The sequence below is a fragment of the Meles meles genome, chromosome 13 (genome assembly GCF_922984935.1).
Source record: "Meles meles chromosome 13, mMelMel3.1 paternal haplotype, whole genome shotgun sequence".
NCBI lineage: Eukaryota > Metazoa > Chordata > Mammalia > Carnivora > Mustelidae > Meles > Meles meles.
Window position 1 is genome coordinate 56,532,242 of NC_060078.1, and position 17,067 is coordinate 56,549,308.

At 36.1% G+C, this 17,067-nt stretch overlaps 1 protein-coding gene across 15 annotated transcripts in view; it reads left to right on the forward strand.

The window, feature by feature from the left end:
- LCOR (ligand dependent nuclear receptor corepressor) overlaps nt 1–17,067 on the forward strand; it is a 142,723-nt gene that overhangs the window by 49,044 nt on the left and 76,612 nt on the right. For 13 of the 15 annotated variants that reach the window (XM_046027060.1, XM_046027061.1, XM_046027067.1 and 10 more), the window contains 2 exons: nt 13,274–13,339; nt 13,683–13,762. The exons of the other annotated variants lie outside the window; for them this stretch is intronic. In XM_046027060.1, coding sequence (XP_045883016.1) covers nt 13,274–13,339; nt 13,683–13,762 — 146 coding nt within the window. The remainder of the gene's footprint in view (nt 1–13,273; nt 13,340–13,682; nt 13,763–17,067) is intronic. 15 annotated transcript variants of the gene reach the window in all.

Below are 17,067 nucleotides of genomic sequence, written 5' to 3' on the forward strand. Positions count from 1 at the left end.
GCTCATATGGATTTACTGACCTTGTAATGATGGAGTTCCTCTAAGGAATTGTGACCCACAGATTGTGAACTCCTGGTGTAATTGACTCATTCCTAATCAACTTCAGATTTGCATTTAAATGGCTTCTTTTTAGCATAATTACTCTACCCAAGACAGTTTGATATAACAGAAAAAAATGAACCCAAACTGCCTTTGGATTTCCAAAGAACTAAATTCATCTGACCTAGCTACTTACTACCTTTATGCTTTTGGTTATTTAACATCTTGGAATCTCACTTATGGCATTATGTATGTAAATATAATTATGAAATTATTTTGGTAATGTTGCAGCTACTCAATACATATTCTTTTACTCTTAATATATTAATACCATTAACTTTTTAGGACCTCATCTTTCTCAACTTATTTCTGTCTTTGCTGTGATTACAGCTTTGTACAAAAAAAAGAAAAAAAAGAAGTCTTCTGTAATCTCTCTTCATGACCAGCAAAGCAAGCCATTAATTATGTTCTGGTTTTAGTTCATAGATACAGGGAACTTAGTTGAGCTCAAGTAGAAAATCATCCTTTTTTCCCATCCAATATCAGTTACCCTTCTGTTTTATTTACTTTATTTAACCATTTCTTCAGGGCTTCAACATGCCAGACACAAAATGGAGTCATTCTGAAATCTCAGACCACTCAAGTGAGTATAAGAGTATAGGCATTAGGAAGAGTGTGTTTGCATTCATTCAACAAACATTGACTGCAGTTTAAGGAACAGGCTGATATTAAGAGAAACATAATAGACTCCAGTTCTTTGCTCAAAATCTGGTGGATAGAATGCCAAAAAATAACTGTAGAATAGTTTATAAGTAGTAATATGAGCTGCACTGATGAGGATGTTCTTAGCTTTGCCTAGGACTTGAGAGATGAGATGAAGGAGGCCTTAAAACAAACTAGATTGAGGGTTGCAGGAGAACATTTTAGGCAGAGGACTTGCTATGCTTAAAAGGCATGGAAGCATTGACATGTATATAGTGATTCATAAATCAGACTAACTAGAGCACAGTGTAACAGAAAATGGTGTCATGGGAGTTTGAAACGGTAGTTTCAGACTAGACAGGCCCTCAGTTCTACTGGCTATCATCCAGGAGTTTGAAGTCTTCACTAGTATTACTGGAAACCATCAAAGGTATTTATTTATTTATTTATTTATTTATTTAAAAGATTTTATTTATTTGACAGAGATCACAAGTAGGCAGAGAGAGGAGGAAGCAGGCTCCCTGCTGAGCAGAGAGCCCAAATTGGGGCTCGATCCCAAGATCCTGGGATCATGACTGGAGCGGAAGGCAGAGGCTGTAACCCACTGAGCCACCCAGGTGCCCCATCAAAGGTTTTTAAAACCGAGAAACGGTGGAAGAAGTTTAGCAGCAGTGTGAAGGATGGATTGTGTTGAAAATGGTCATATAGGGGATGCTGATATAGTAAAATTAATGAAAAGTTAGAAGAGGTCACTAGTGGGCAGTGGATTAATTCCAAAGAGCCTGAGTTTTAAATCTAGGCTCTGCCTCTTTGTAGTTATATGAAAAAATAGCTGCTTCAATTTTTAGCTTTCTTACCTGTACTAGGTAGTAATTTACAGTGTTCCTCTGAAGATTCGTTATAGTGGGTGTGAAGTACCTGATACAGGGCTTGCCTTATGCCAGCTAAGGACTCAATGATAACATGAACAGCATGTAATTATTAAGGTAAAAAAATGGTGAAGGCCTGAATTTAGGGGTAGAAAAGAGAGAATAGATTTGGATGGATCTTTCTGAATTAGAATGAATAGGACTCACTGACTAGAAGAGTTGATGACTGACTTAGGGAAAGAATGAAATCAGACAGACTTAGATTTGTAATCGAATGATTTAGGGTGAAGGGTTTAGTGATGTTATTTTCCTGGTAAGGAATACAGAAGGAATCACTGAGATGAGGTAAAAGGAATGAAATTATTTTGATTTGGATTTTTTGAGGTATTTGGGATATCTTGGTGATGATGTGAATGAAGCAGGCAGTAAGAAATAAGGTCTGGGACGAGAGATAAGAGATTGGAATTATCAGTGTATGCACAGTAGCAGAAATGTGTGTAAATCTTAATGGCAGGGCATATATTTTGAATACATCCTCTATTCCTACACTTCTGGGCTCTGTAATAACACTTGATTGGTTCTTGTTATTAAATGTGAGATTTTAAAAATATCCTTTAGGTTGGCTTTGTATATAAAAGATAATGCATACTTTGATTCCTAATTTAATGTTCACTTTATTTAAAGTTACAAATACAAAACCTAGTTTTCTTAAAATACAGATCTTAGTCTAATTTTAAGCTTGTAATAAATATTTTAGTTTAACTTTTTATTTTATTTTTAAAGATTTTATTTATTTATTTGAGAGAGAGAATGAGAAAGAGCATGAGAAGAGGGAGGGTCAGAGGGGAGCCTGATGAGGGACTTGATCCCAGGATCATGACCTGAGCTCTTAACCAACTGAGCCACCCACGTGCCCTCGTTTAACTTTTTAAAACGTTTCAATATGTAACTATGAATTATAATTTTTATATTTTCTTTAGATATTTTACAAAATCTCCCTAAGTACTTAAGTAAATCTAATGAATCTAATAATTTATAGTTATAAACGTGATTGTTCTTAAGTTGTACAAGTACCTAAATACAGTGTGCAAATTCAAGATTTCAGCCTAAAACCACGCCTAAATCAGCTATTCACTTGTACATTTTTTTTTTAAAGATTTTATTTATTTATTTGACAGAGTTCACAAGTAGGCTGAGAGGCAGGCAGAGATAGAGAGGAAAGTAGGCTCCCTGCTGAGCAGAGAGGCCCGATGAGCCCCAGGTCCCTGAGATCATGACCTGAGCCGAAGGCAGTCTTTTTGTTTTGTTTTGTTTTTTTAATATTTTGTTTATTTATTTGACAGACAGAGATCACAAGTAGGCAGAGAGGTAGGCAGAGAGAGAGAGAAGCAGGCTCCCCGCCGAGCAGAGAGCTCGATGTGGGGCTTGATCCCAGGACTCTGGGATCATGACCTGAGCCGAGGGCAGAGGCTTTAACCCACTGAGCCACCCAGGTGCCCCCAAAGGCAGAGTCTTACCCACTGAGCCACCCAGTACATGTTAAGTTAGAATTACAAGGTTAATTATTAATTATTAATGCTGTAATAGGCAGCATTTTCTTTCTTTTTGTTTTTAAACGATTTTATTACTTATTTGACAGAGAGGGAGCATAAGCGGGGGTGGGGGAGTGGGAGAGGGAGAAGGAGAAGCAGGCTTCCTGCTGAGCAGAGAGCCAGATGTGGGGCATGTTCCTAGGACCCTGGAACCATGACCTGAACTAAAGGCAGATGTTTAACTGATTGAGCAACCCAGGTGCCCCTAGGCAGCATTTTCTTAAAACATTACAAAACATGCATACTTATTTTAATGGCTTTACTGAGAAATAATTTACACATCTTATAATTCACCCATTTTAAGTGATTTTTATTGTATTTACGGAGTTGTGCAGCAATCACCAACTTCAAATTTTATGTTTCCATCACTTCAGAAAGAAATGTGTTCTTTTGCAGTCATTGCTATTTTCACTCCTACCTGTAGGAAACCACTAATCTCCTTTCTGTTTATATAGATTGTCTTTTCTGAACATTTCATATAAATGGAATCATATAGTATTGTGGTCTTTTATTTCTGGCCTTTTTCACTTAGCATAGTGTTTTGAAGTCCATTCATCCATACTGTAATATTGTATTGTATGGATATATATAGTACATTGTATTTATGCTAGATTACTTCTTTTAAAAAAAAGATTTTATTTATTGGACAGAGAGAGAGACACAGTGAGAGAGGGAACACAAGCAGGGGAAGTGGGAGAGGGAGAAGGAGGCTTCCAGCTGAGCAGGGAGCCCAGTGTGGGACTCTGTGCCAGGACGCTGAGATCATGACCTGAACCCAAGGTAGATGCTTAACAACTGAGCCACCCAGGTGCCCCACTAGATTACTTCTTAATACAAAATAAAGGTTTAGTTCTCTAAATCCATTCTTACACTTAATACTTTGTTTAAAAGAAAACAAACAGGAAAACCTGAAAATAAAGGAAAAAAAATCTTGAAAAAAAGTGAACTAAGCTTCTATCATTAATTAGAAAAAGAACAACAGAATAAACCCATAAAGATAATGAAACTTAGAGTGAAAATTAATGAACCAGAAAGCAAATATAGGATAGAGAAGATTAAAAAAAGTCAGAGGTGGGCAGTGGGGAATAAGAAAATAATCTGATAAGATTGAACAAGGAATAAAAGACACAAATAATATTAGAAAAATGAAGGCTAACTAGAGATAACGTAAAAGAGTTTAAAGTTAAGAGATTTATAGCATTATTTGCAATAGCAAAAGTTGAAAGCATCCTAAGTGTCCATAGATGGATGAATAGATTAAGAAAATATAATTTGTGTATCAGTGAAATATTACACAGCCTTAAAAGGGAAGGGAATCCTGTCTCATGGTGCAGTATCCACGAACCTTGATGACATTATGCTACGTGAAACAAGCCAGTCACAAAATGACAAGTACTGTGAGATCTACTTCAGAGGTACATAGAGTAGTTGCATTTCACAGAGATAGAAAATAGAATGGTGGTTGGCAGGGCTGGGGTAGAGGGAATAAGAAGTAATTGTTTAACAGTGTTTCAGTTTTGCAGATGAAAAAAGTTTTACAGAGGGATGATGTAAAAACTATAAATATATGTAGTGGTACACTTAATGGCTACAATGGTTAATTTTATGTATATTTTACAAGTACAAAAAGGATGAAGGAAAATACTATCAAAAATCTTATGCCAATAATTTTGAAATTAAAGAAAAATATAATTTTCCAAAACTGACTCAAGAAGAAAATGCAAAGCTTGAATGGTTCTATAACTATTAAATAAATTTTATAGAGCTCTTCTCTCAAAACACCTCGATGGTTTTACATGTGGGTTCGGCTCAGCTTTTAAGGAAGAGAGTGTCTGTCACCTCTTCCAAAAAAATAGAAAAAGAGTGTGTGTATATATATATCTCAGTTCTTTCTATGAAGTCAGATACAAAGCCCAAATAGAGATATTAGAGAAAAATTAGTGGTCCATTTTACTCATGAAACAGATTACCCTTGGGGTGCCTGGGTGGCTCAGTTGTTAAGCGTCCGACTCTTGATTTCTGCTCAGGTCCTGATCTTAGGGTTGTGGGATTGAGCCCCGCATTAGGCTCCTTGTTCCGTAGGAGTCTGCTGGAGCTTCCTTCCCCCAAGCCCCATGCACTCATTCATGCTCTCTCTCTCCCCCAAATAAATCTAAAACAACAACAACAACAACAACAAACAAAAAAAAACAACTCTTTTAGTAATAATAAAAATTCATCATTATTTTGTTTTATGCTTTTATCCTTGAATTCTTCTTTGTCGATATTGTTATTGCCAACTAATTTACTGCTTTCTTTTTTCTTATGTTTTTCTCTTTGCCTGCCTCTTCAGTTTCAACATTTGTTTGTCACTCTAAGGTCATTATAAAACTGCATATTGCTATACCCTATGTGACAACCTTTCACTTAATCCAGTCAGTATTTATTGTAATGCATACCTGTTTGGTATTATTCCTGAAATTGTTTCTTGTTTAGTATGCTTGTTGTTGTTTTTTTTTTAAGATTTTATTTATTTATTTGACAGAGATCACAAGTAGGCAGAGAGGCAGACAGAGAGGGAGCAGGCTCCCTGCTGAGCAGAGAGCCTGATGTGGGGCTCCATCCCAGGACTCTGAGATCATGACCCAATCCAAAGGCAAAGGCTTAACCCACTGAGCCACTCAGGTGCACCAGTATGCTTGCTTTTTGTTTAATTTTTAATATTATTTACTTTAATAGTTGACCTTTTTTGTTACTGTTCTTTATTTCCTCCGGTGGTTTGGAAATTCTTCAGCTTTACTCATACATTTTAAGCAGATTTATCTTAAGCCTGCATTTCCTTAACATCAAAGGTTAATGACTTATAAATTGCTCCTTATCCCTATACACACTTGGTTTTTTTTTTTTTTTAAAGATTTTATTTATTTATTGGTCAGAGAGAAAGCACAAGTAGGCAGAGTGGCAGGCAGAGGCAGAGAGAGAAGCAGGCTCTTTGCTGGACAAGGAGCCCGGTGCGGGACCCATCCCAGGACTCCCGGGATCATGGCCTTAGGCAAAGACAGAGGCTTAACCCACTGAGCCACCCAGGCGTCCCCACACTTGATTTTTAACATACTTTACTTAAGCATATCTTACTCTTCTTCATCTAAAATTTTGTTGTAGTAATTTGTGATGTTATTCCCAAGTCATTCATTGTAAAAATTATATTGTGTTCATCTATTTTAAAGAGTTCTTTTTTTATCCATTATAGTAAACTGACCCCTGGGTTAGTAACAGTTACTTACACTTGACTATTAATTTTACTGGTATATTGCTTACCATAATTTTTTATATAAACATTGTTTTCTTAGGAGGTCCTTGGTCTGAATCATTTTTTATTTACTGAACTACTTACTTTAAGTAACTCTTACCCCAGAGTGAATGTTGTCCTGCTTTTCAAATCAGAGCATATCTAGTAATTTTCTTTTACCCATATCTTTGAATAATAGACTGACTAAAAACGTGTTCTGTTTTTGTTTTTGTTTTACACTCAGAATTTTGTAAATGTACCTCCATTGCCTTTTAGCATTTACCTTTACTGATGAAATGACTGGCAGTCTAAATCTCTTTTCTGTTATTCTAAGTAAAAAGTTAAGTTAAAATCTTTTCCTTATTTGGAGCCTTGAAACTTTATTCTTGAAATTGAGATACTTTACCAGGAAAGTACTATTATACATGCTTTCTCCACCCCCTGAGTATTCTGCCTATATATTTCTCAGAACCCATTTGATAGGAAGACTCAAGATAGTATTCAACATTGCAGAGCTTTCTTCTTGTTCTCCTTCGGCTTTCCTTTTTAAAAAAAAAGTTTTAAAAAATTTATATTCTTTGATTTTTTTCTTGTTCTGGAAATTGTGTTTTACATTATTAAATGTCTTGGCCACCTCATGATTTCTGTGTCTTCAGGTTCACTATACATTATGAGGACATTTCTTTAGTTTTTAAATCACTACTTTTTCTACATAATACCTCTGTTTGGTTATTTTGACAGTTTTGTTTTTCTTTTTTTCCTTCTCTCTTAAGCACATATTATCCACTTTTTTCAAAGTAGCATGCTCTTTTTAAGATGATTTTCTTTCCTGTCTCAGTAGAAATAGTTTATATTTTTTCTTCATTAATTCTATTTCAGTTTGGGCCATTAGTTGTAATTAGATTATTGTTTCTCTTCATTGTATCTGGTCAGGTTTTTCCATCAGTTCTTGTGCTGGGTAATCTGGAGGATGATAAGGGGCCACCAAATGGGCTCTTCCGAGTGCTTGAACCAGGAGCAGATGCTCAGGGAGAAAGGAAGAACTCTTAGTGAACGTAGTTGTCCAGCACTGGGCAGATTGCTTTAAGTAATGAAAAAGGAGCCTGGTTTTTATTATGTGTGGAAGGCCATCCACATTTCTTTGGTTATATGATACACTGGGAAAGCTGGAACATCAGTAAAAAAGGGATTCTTTACCTTATATTACTTTGGATAAAAGATTATATAATCTGGTGCTTTTCAGTTGTTTGGTGGCTCCCTTATCATGGAGTTCGGTGTGGTCGTGGGAACTTCTACACCTGAGTTTTAAGCAAAGAACTCCAGACACTGTCAGTCTCCATTTTACCAGGGTGTGAGCTGATGATTGTTACCAGCAAGCACCTCCGAACTGGTATTTTATAAAAGATTATGCTTTGTTGGGAAGTGAGCTCTTATACCAAACACCAAGTTTTACAAGAAACCCAAGGACCTTGATGTAAAAATTGCATATTTTCTGATGTGCTCCTACTTTTCCTTTAGTACCTCTTTGTCTCTCAAACTGCTAATCTCCAGTTATACTAGTTTCCTCAGACAAAAGGTTCCCAAGACTCATGGAACCCTTTTTTCATTCCATCCATAATATTTTCTGTATTTCTTAAGTATAGACTATATTGCTTACTGAAGTTGGCTCTGGACTTGGCTATGTTCCTGTCCTGCTATTTTTCATAACCTGCTTTTCCCCTTTTGGTTACAAATAAAGAGGTAGCAAGTATGATTTAGATTGAAGAGGGAATATGTGAAAAATTTTAATCTTCTATCTTTTGTTTTTGAGAGCTATAGGATTATTTAATCAGAAGCTTAAAATCAGGCATGTAGAGTCCTGGTATAAAAAAAAAAATGTGGCTGGGGGCTCCTGGGTGGCTAAGTCGGTTAAGCATCTGCCTTCGGCTCGGGTCATGATCCTGAGGTCCTGGGATCGAGCCCCGCATTGGGCTACCCGCCCGGTGGGAAGCCTGCTTCTTCCCCTCCCTCTGCCGGCCTCTCTCCCTGCTTGTGTTCTCTCTCTGTCAAATAAATAAATATATATTTTTTAAATGTGGGCAACAGGAAGACCTACGTAGCCTTCCCAGAGCATTAAATCTCCTTGAGCAGATAAGACATAAATGTATGAAAAGAAAAGGAAAAAAAGGCTTAGATAGCCTATGACAAATTTTATTTGACAGAATATTTGCATAGACAGGGCTTTGCATGTGCAGAAAACAAAACATAAACAATTGACATTTAAAAGGGGAGAGTGATAAATGAATTCTGATGATCAGAAAACTAGAAACCCAAGCTTCATGAGGGTGGGTACCATGTCTGTTCACCATTGCCTACTCAGTGCCTGCCACTGTCCTGGGTGTAGGCTGTCAGTTAGTATATATTGAGTAAACAAATATGTATTTGTTGAACGAACTGAAGAGTGCCTTGAGGGAGATAATTTATTTGGGCTGAGGTGAAATGGAAAGGCTTGAGAAAATACTAGGAGGTATAAGTGACAACTAAATACATCAGAATACCAATGTGATTGGAGCTGTGAGAATGAGTGCAAAGTTCTGGCACATAAGGCTGCTTATGGTAGCTTGGAACCAAATTTTAAGCAGCTTTGATTGTTGAACTTAAGAATTTGGGATTTGTTTTTTAAACAAAGTAGAATTTCTCTGAATAGATAGTAGCATTGTCAAAAAGCAGTGTTTTAGGAATAGTCTGAAAACATAGTGAAGGTTGTGGTGAGGAAAAGACTGGAGACCAACATTGAGACCATTGGTGATGTTGGATAGGAATTCTTGAGACACTAAATAGGTCCTTTAAGATTATTAATATTTCCTTATATGTAATATATTACATAAAGATGCTTTTTAAGCCCTAGTGTTTGAACATAATGACATGGCTGTCTTCTTCAGTATTTATTTAATTTTCCTTGGCATTTTGTTATTGATCTCATGGCTTTTCTGTGAGATCATGGTATAAATTTTGAATACATTTGTTCTTCCCTTACTTGCTTTTTGTTAATGTCAAGCATAGCACATGAGGCATTTCTTGTTGCTATGCAGCTGCTAAATTCAATACTTAATAAAACCGAAAAGCACTAAATTCAGCTAATAGAGGGTAGCAAAATATGGCTTTACAGTTTCTAATTGATAGTATTTGTAAGGTTTAACATATGTTACAGATATGAGCAAAATAGGGGTAACCTGCTTACAGCATTTTGATCAGAATTTGGTTAAAGCACCAGATTTTTTCTTGTTTGATTTCCTTTTGGTCTTTTCCCTTTCGTGTTTTTTTTATATGTGGTTCAGTTTTTGTTAGTGTCTATGTTGTTATTGATGAAGTTTTTATTTTCTTATTTCAGATTCTGTTATTTATATATTTGTCAGAGAGAAAGAGAGTACACACAAGTAGGCAGAGAGGTAGGCAGAGGCAGTGAGAGAAGCAGGCTCCCTGCCAAGCAAGGAGCCCGATGCGGGACTCGATCCCAGAACCCTGGGATCATGACCTGAGCCGAAGGCAGCAGCTTAATCAGCTGAGCCACCCAGGCATCCCTGTCTTTTGTAATTTTTATAAAATTTCTTTCTCAAAGCTTTTGCCTTTTTTTTTTCTGAGTATTATTTCTTGATATATTTACATTTTTCCTTTTCAAGAATTTTTGCTTAGTATACAAGTTTGGAATTTGTTACAATTTCATACAAATCCAAGTGAAAGCATAGTAGATATGCTCTTTGGGACAAGAGCCACCTGTAATCTCCTTTAGCTAATTGCATTGTGTGCTTGGTACTTCAGGTTATTAAAATGCTTTCATTAATATTTGTGTAATAGAGTTTTGCAGTTGGAGACAGACTATAGGATTCATTTAAGGGAAGGAAAAAAAAAATCAGTGTTGAGAATATCTAGTTTGTAGGCCCAAGATAGCTAGGATCTAGCAATTCCTTTTTCCTTCTCTTACCACATCTACCTAACCTCTAAACCTGCAGTTCAACCCTTTCTCCTTCCTAATGGGGCTGGGGGGGGGGCATAGTAAATTAGTGGGAAAGTTCTGATTATAGTAGGCAGATAGTAAAAGGCACAGATAACTCTAATTTGGTTGAATGGGTAGCTTGATTTTGTTAATGTCCTTGGAATAGTTTTGATGGGAAGAAATTAAAGAGAGTTGAAAAACAATTGCTTCTTGACAACATATGAAAAGTCGAGAATCTAGAAAATAGTGTAGAAAAATTAGCTCTAACTACAATGTAGATAATGCAAACTCTGCAGATTACTCAATTGAAAACAGTGGTTTTAATACTGTGGACCCCCCCCCCCCCAAAAATCCCTTACACTGCATTATTATTCTTAAATTTGTCTTTTTTATTTTTTTTTTTTATGATCTTATTTCTGAGAAATCTCTACACCCAGCGAGGGCCTCAAGCCTACAAACCTGAGATCAAGAGTCTCATGCTCCACTGACTGAGCTTTCCAGGCTCTCCTGTGTTATTTAATGAAATAAAATATTCCAAAGACCATCCTTATATCCCTTTGTCTTCAGAACCCTTTATGGTGATTGTGGTAAAGAAATGCTAACTGTGGGGTGCCTGAGTGGCTCAGTGGGTTAAGCCTCTGCCTTTGGCTCTGGTCATGGTCTCAGGGTCCTGGGATCGAGTGCTGTGTCGAGCCCTGTGTCCGGCTCTCTGCTCAGCTCAGCGGGAGCCTGCTTCTCTCTCTCTGCCTGCCTTTCTGCCTTGTGATCGTTCTCACTCTGTCAGATGAATAAATAAAATATTAAAAAAAAATGCTAACTGTGTGTGTGGACTTCATGTATCCACCTGGGTATAGTATTTTAAATTAGTGGGTCTCCCTTTCTTTTGACAATAAGAATACTTTTTTTTTTTTTTTAATTTAAGTTTTATTCAGGTAACATACAGTATCTGGAATTCTTTTGACAATAAGAATACTTTTTTTTTTAATTTAAGTTTTATTCAGGTAACATACAGTATCTGGAATAGAATTCAGTGATTTAGCACTTACATACAACACTCAGTGCCCATCACAAAATGTGCCCCCTTAATACCCTTCATCTTTCCCATCCCCCCACCCATATCACTCCATCAACCCTCCATTTGTTCTCTCTCTTTAAGATTTTCTTATGGTTTATTTCCCTCTCTCCTTTTCCCTCCCTCCTTCCCATATGTTCATCTGTTTTCTTAAATTCCACATGAATGAGATCATATGATATTTGTCTTCTCTGACTGACTTTTTTCACTTAGTGTAGTAATATACTCTAGCTCCACCCACATCCTTGCAAATGGCAAGATTTCATTCTTTATGCTGGCTGAGTAATATTCCATTGTAACTTTTTTGTTTTTAAATTATAAACCTGTAAGTGATAGTAGACTATGTGACAGAATACTTAGTGCCACAAAATACATAGTACATACTGGGGCGCCTGGGTGGCTCAGTGGGTTAAAGCCTCTGCCTTCGGCTCAGGTCATGATCCCAGGGTCCTGGGATGGAGCCCCACATCAGGCTCTCTGCTCCGCAGGGGGCCTGCTTCCTCCTCTCTCTCTGCCTGCCTCTCTGCCTAGTTGTGATTTCTGTCAAATAAATAAAATATTTTAAAAAAATACATAGTACATACTAGAAATTCAGTAACATTTTTTTGTATTTTCTTTTCTTTTTTTTTTTTTTTAATTTTTGTTTTGTTTTTAGTGGGGCTCCATCCCAGGACCCTGGGATCATGACCTGAGCCGAAGGCAGAGGCTTTAACCCACTGAGCCACCCAGGCGCCCCACTTTTTGTATTTTCTTAATTACAGTAGTATTTTTATGCATTTGAAAAGTACTGTGTATACTAAATGTACAAGACATATTCTTTCTGAAGCTCATGCTTTAAGTTCATATGGATTCATGGACCCCTTGTAACTGTTTGAGCTCCCAGTGAGGTCCATAGTTTGGGAACCACTACTCTTAACCCATTATTTCTTTTATGTTATATAAAGGTACAGTCTGATTCCTTTCTTCTTTTCACTCCTTTTTCTCTTAACCATAGGAAACAGCAAAGATGGCCAAGATTTTTAAACTGTTTTCATTGAGGTGATAGCAGTATTTGAGGTAATAAATGAGAAAAGTTTTTATATACTGGTAAAAGGTGATAATATTTTAAATATTTATGTATAGGTATATGTGAATTTTTTGTGTGTATAGCTAGTGGGTTCTACCTTCAGAAAAGAACCAGCAAGTAGTTACTGTGGCAATGCGAAATAATTACAACGTCGTTTTTCTTTTAAAATACTATGTTGTGACCTTTTTCTTTATTGATAAAGGTGTTCTCAGTGAGGATTTTGCTTCTTCAAAAACTGTTAGCTTAAAAAACCCATGACCTCAGTTGATATTCAGAAACATGCGATTTAGATTAATGTAGAATGCTGTGGAAGTTTGAAACAATTTGACCTTTTATTGGGAGAGGTGCCTTTTTAAAAATGGAGTTTGGGCATTTATGTAGGGAGGTATGGGGATTTTTGTAAAATGATAAGAGAACCCATGAATTTCCATTCATTCTTTGGTTATTTCTAGTGGTGTCTGTTTTGTATTGTTCTTGAATGTGCTTTGAATTTGTATTGAATGTTAATCATGGACAGAAATGCAAATGCTTCTTTTAAATTTGTCATTGACACTCTTTCCTCAGCATCCTTTCAGTAACCTGGGGATCCTTGAGAACTGGCAGAATACACTATCATTTTTTTTAGCAGCGTATTGATATTACATTATCATAGGGAGTATTATTGTAATTTGGATTTTTTCTTATCCTTTCAGGGTTTGAAAGTATTCTTGAAGGGCTGTTTGGACCTGCATTATTAAAAGATCTCAGTTTATTTAAAGGTATTCAAATTCTTTTTTTTTTTCTTTTGGTATTTCAAATTCTTCCTCATGACATATATGATACTTTTGTGATTTAAGCCTCCATCTCCTTTTTATTCAATTTTATGTGAGTTAAAGCTGTATCCTTGTAAGCATCTTTTTGTGTTGATAATGCAAATACATGTATTAATAAGATACATATACTAGTGAGCAGTTACTAAGATTTTAAGACAAATAAGGAAGCCGTCTACTACTTCGGGTTTTTGTTCTTGTTGTTAAAATAAGTATTTTTTTATGTTCTCATTTGTTTCCTAAAAAATTCCCTTTCTTGACTGTTAATTTAGTATTCCAACTATTTTTGCAGACAGTGAACCTGAAAACATTTCTGATTGGACTTTTGATGAAAATTGTCTATTCTGTTGTTTGAGAAGAGATAAAGTAAAGGTAACCAAAAAACTTGTGGAACTTCCCTAGCGTGATGTTTTATAGTTTTTATTTTTTCAAAATTTTATTACTTTGTTGGAAGATTTATAGGAAAAGGAAGACATGATTCCGTATTTATTTATAAAAGATTTGATAGTAACTCAGTTTTGGTATTTAGACTGTTTGTAGTATGTTGATTAGCCTATTGAGAAATCTGTATCCCAGCATGCATTGCTTTATTTGTATAGTTCACTAGGCAGAATAATTAACTAGATCTCAAACTGTTGGATTATTTTAAATATGAAATACATGATAATTCAAGCAATGGGAGTCATTTGTACCAAAAGCAGTAACATGGATATGGGTCAAGTAGTTACAGTTCATGTAGCTTTATGACAAACTGGTTTATGCTTTAGTATAAGATGTTACTTTATACTATTTAAGCATGAATGCTGTTTAATTGTAAAAATCGGCTATACCTTTGGGTTTCTGTTTTTATTGCTCTGTGTTAAACATTAATGGAGTTTTGGTTTAGAAACATTTCAGTTGTTGAAAATATTTATTAATAATGGTTTCCTGTCTTACATTTTTTAATGGTACTTCTGTTCTCTGATTTGTTTTATTTTATTTTATTTTATTTTATTTTTTTTAAGTAGACTCCACGTCTAGCGTGGATCCCAGTGATGGGCTTGCCCTCATAACCCTGAGATCAAAACCTGAGCTAATATCAAGAGTCAAATGCTTAACCGACTGAGCCACCCAAGTGCCTGTGTTCTCTGTTTTATTTATTTTTTATTTATTTGTCAGAGTGAGAACGAGAGGAGGGAGCAGGGGATAGGGTTGGAGGGAGAAGCAGACTCCCCACTGAGCAGGGAGCCCAATGTGGGATTCAGTCCCGGGACCCTGGGATCATGACCTGAGCTGAAGGCAGACGCTTAACCACCCAGGCACCCCCCTGTTCCCTGTTTTAAAGCTTCAGAAATGTTTTTAATTCCTCACCCCACCTCATACGCTTCTAACAGAATCATTGACCAGATTCCATAAATTCTTCCCTCATATGGAGTTTCATTCTTCTTTTTTCCCACAGTCATTACTGTAGTTCATACTGTTAGCATTATTTCTAGACTACTGAAATAACATGATTGGTCTCTTTTAGTTTTCTTCAGTCTTTTAAACACTGCTACAAGTTTAAACTCCTTCCCCCCAGCCCTCTCCCTCAAATAGTGTGAAAACATTATCTCACGCTCCGTTTCCAGTGACTTTTTTCATCGTATTCTGGATTGATTAGCCTAATATTCTCTGCCTCAGTACTCTCCACAGGTCAGTCCACTTGTCTTTCTGTGCTGCCCTCTTTTTTTTTTTTTCAAAGATTTTATTTATTTATTTGACAGACAGAGATCACAAGTAGGCAGAGAGGCAGGCAGAGAGAGAGGAGGAAACAGGCTCCCCGCAGAGCAGAGAGCCCAATGCGGGGCTCGATCCCAGGACCCTGGGATCATGACCTGAGCCGAAGGCAGAGGCTTTAACCCACTGAGCCACCCAGGCGCCCCTGTGCTGCCCTCTTTTTAATGATAACCCCACAAGTCTTCTGTACAGTTTTCTTTCAGATAAACTTGTGCATTCGTTTGTAGTACACAATATGCTTTTACTACTTAGACTGTAACATTGCATACCAATTGTTCTTTATAGCTTAAATTCCTCTGCCCTTACTCTTAGCTTAAGCATCCACCCTCCTATCCATATCAGTGGTATACTTCTGCTCTTACTGCTGTTTCAACCCTTCACACTGTTGTAGTATCTATAACAATTACTTGTCAATTTAAAGTCTCCTTATTTTGTTCCTCGTTTTCTGTGTTTGTCTTATGTTCTGAAGTGCATTGTCAACCTCTGAACACTGAACTGTGTTGTATATTCTTTGTTACCCCTCCTTGTAACCACTGTACCATTATTTTCCATTGTTAGCAAGTTGCTTTAAAATCTGAAAGCCAATTTAAGCTTTTCAGTGTGGTTTCCTTTTCTAGCTTACTACATGAAAAGTTGTTATTTTGGCTATCCGGGATGGTCTGTTATCACTGAATTAATGTGAACAGTGTTTTGAAATTCATTGTGGTTTGAGAAAGAGCATAAATTAAGTATTAGTGAAGTTGAAATTGATCACTTTAAACTGCGTGAGTGTGTGCATGCATATGCATGCATGTTGTAGCTATTGAACAAGTCATTTAAGATGCATTTTGGTGGAATAGAAGGAGCAGCTATTATTATCTTTTTTAGGGTAGGGTTGGGAAGAAAGTCCTTCTGTGTTCAGTAATTTAGTACAGTATATTCTTGTAATATGATTGAGTTTTCCATTGCTATATGAGGTAAACTATTGTATGAATATTTTTAGAAGACAGAAATAGCAAGGCATGGAACCATGTAGCATTTAAAACAGCTGTTCTTATTATTTTTATTCCTCAATTTCTAGTTGCTTTTCTAATTAGAAAGAATATTTCCATTTGACAATTTAGCTAGTTCTCGGAAAGCTGATATTTTCCGTTAGACACTTCAGTATTTATCTTTGGCATTTATTTTTTTCAGAGACAGCCGTAACATCTATAGCAGAAAATAGGAGAAGTAGAAAGCTTATTAGAAAATGTAAATTGTCAACTATGTGTCTCTAATTGTGTTAGACTTAAAGTGATTGAACTAAAACTTTTTGAAGGCACTTGGAGCATCTCATCTGAAAAGAACTAGAATGTGGAAGTAAATATATCCAATGGGTTGAAGCTTGTGCTTTTTAAGGCTGGCTTTTAAGAATCCAAGAGGAGGAAATCTCTGCAGAGTATGGTAATAGCCAATAGATGGCAGCGTAGAGCATAATAGTGGAGTCTTGAGTTTGAATGTGGCATGATGAGATATCTAGATACTTGGAAAAGCTGTTAGAAATACTGGTCTGATAGTTGGGAAAGAAATGCAGGTTATGCATGTTTTTTCTTTTGGACTTTTGAGTATATACCGGAGCTGTTAAAATGGATAGAGTAAATGCATACCATTTTTTATATTTACTTTATAAAATATATAGGTAAAAAATACAGAGTAATCTCTTTGGAAAATAGAACAGGGATTCACCTAGAGATAAGTAAAACAATTGTTGATCTACACATCAAGATTCTATAGTGGTTAAAAAATGAAATTTTTAAGGGATAGGAAAGTAACATTTTTTGAATATCTACTATGTGCCATTTACTTTTACTTGTTCCTTTTTAAATCCTCACAACAATTGTATAAAGTTGGTTAAGGGCATCCCAGTTTTAAAAATAAGAAATTGGAAGGATTTGAGAGACTGT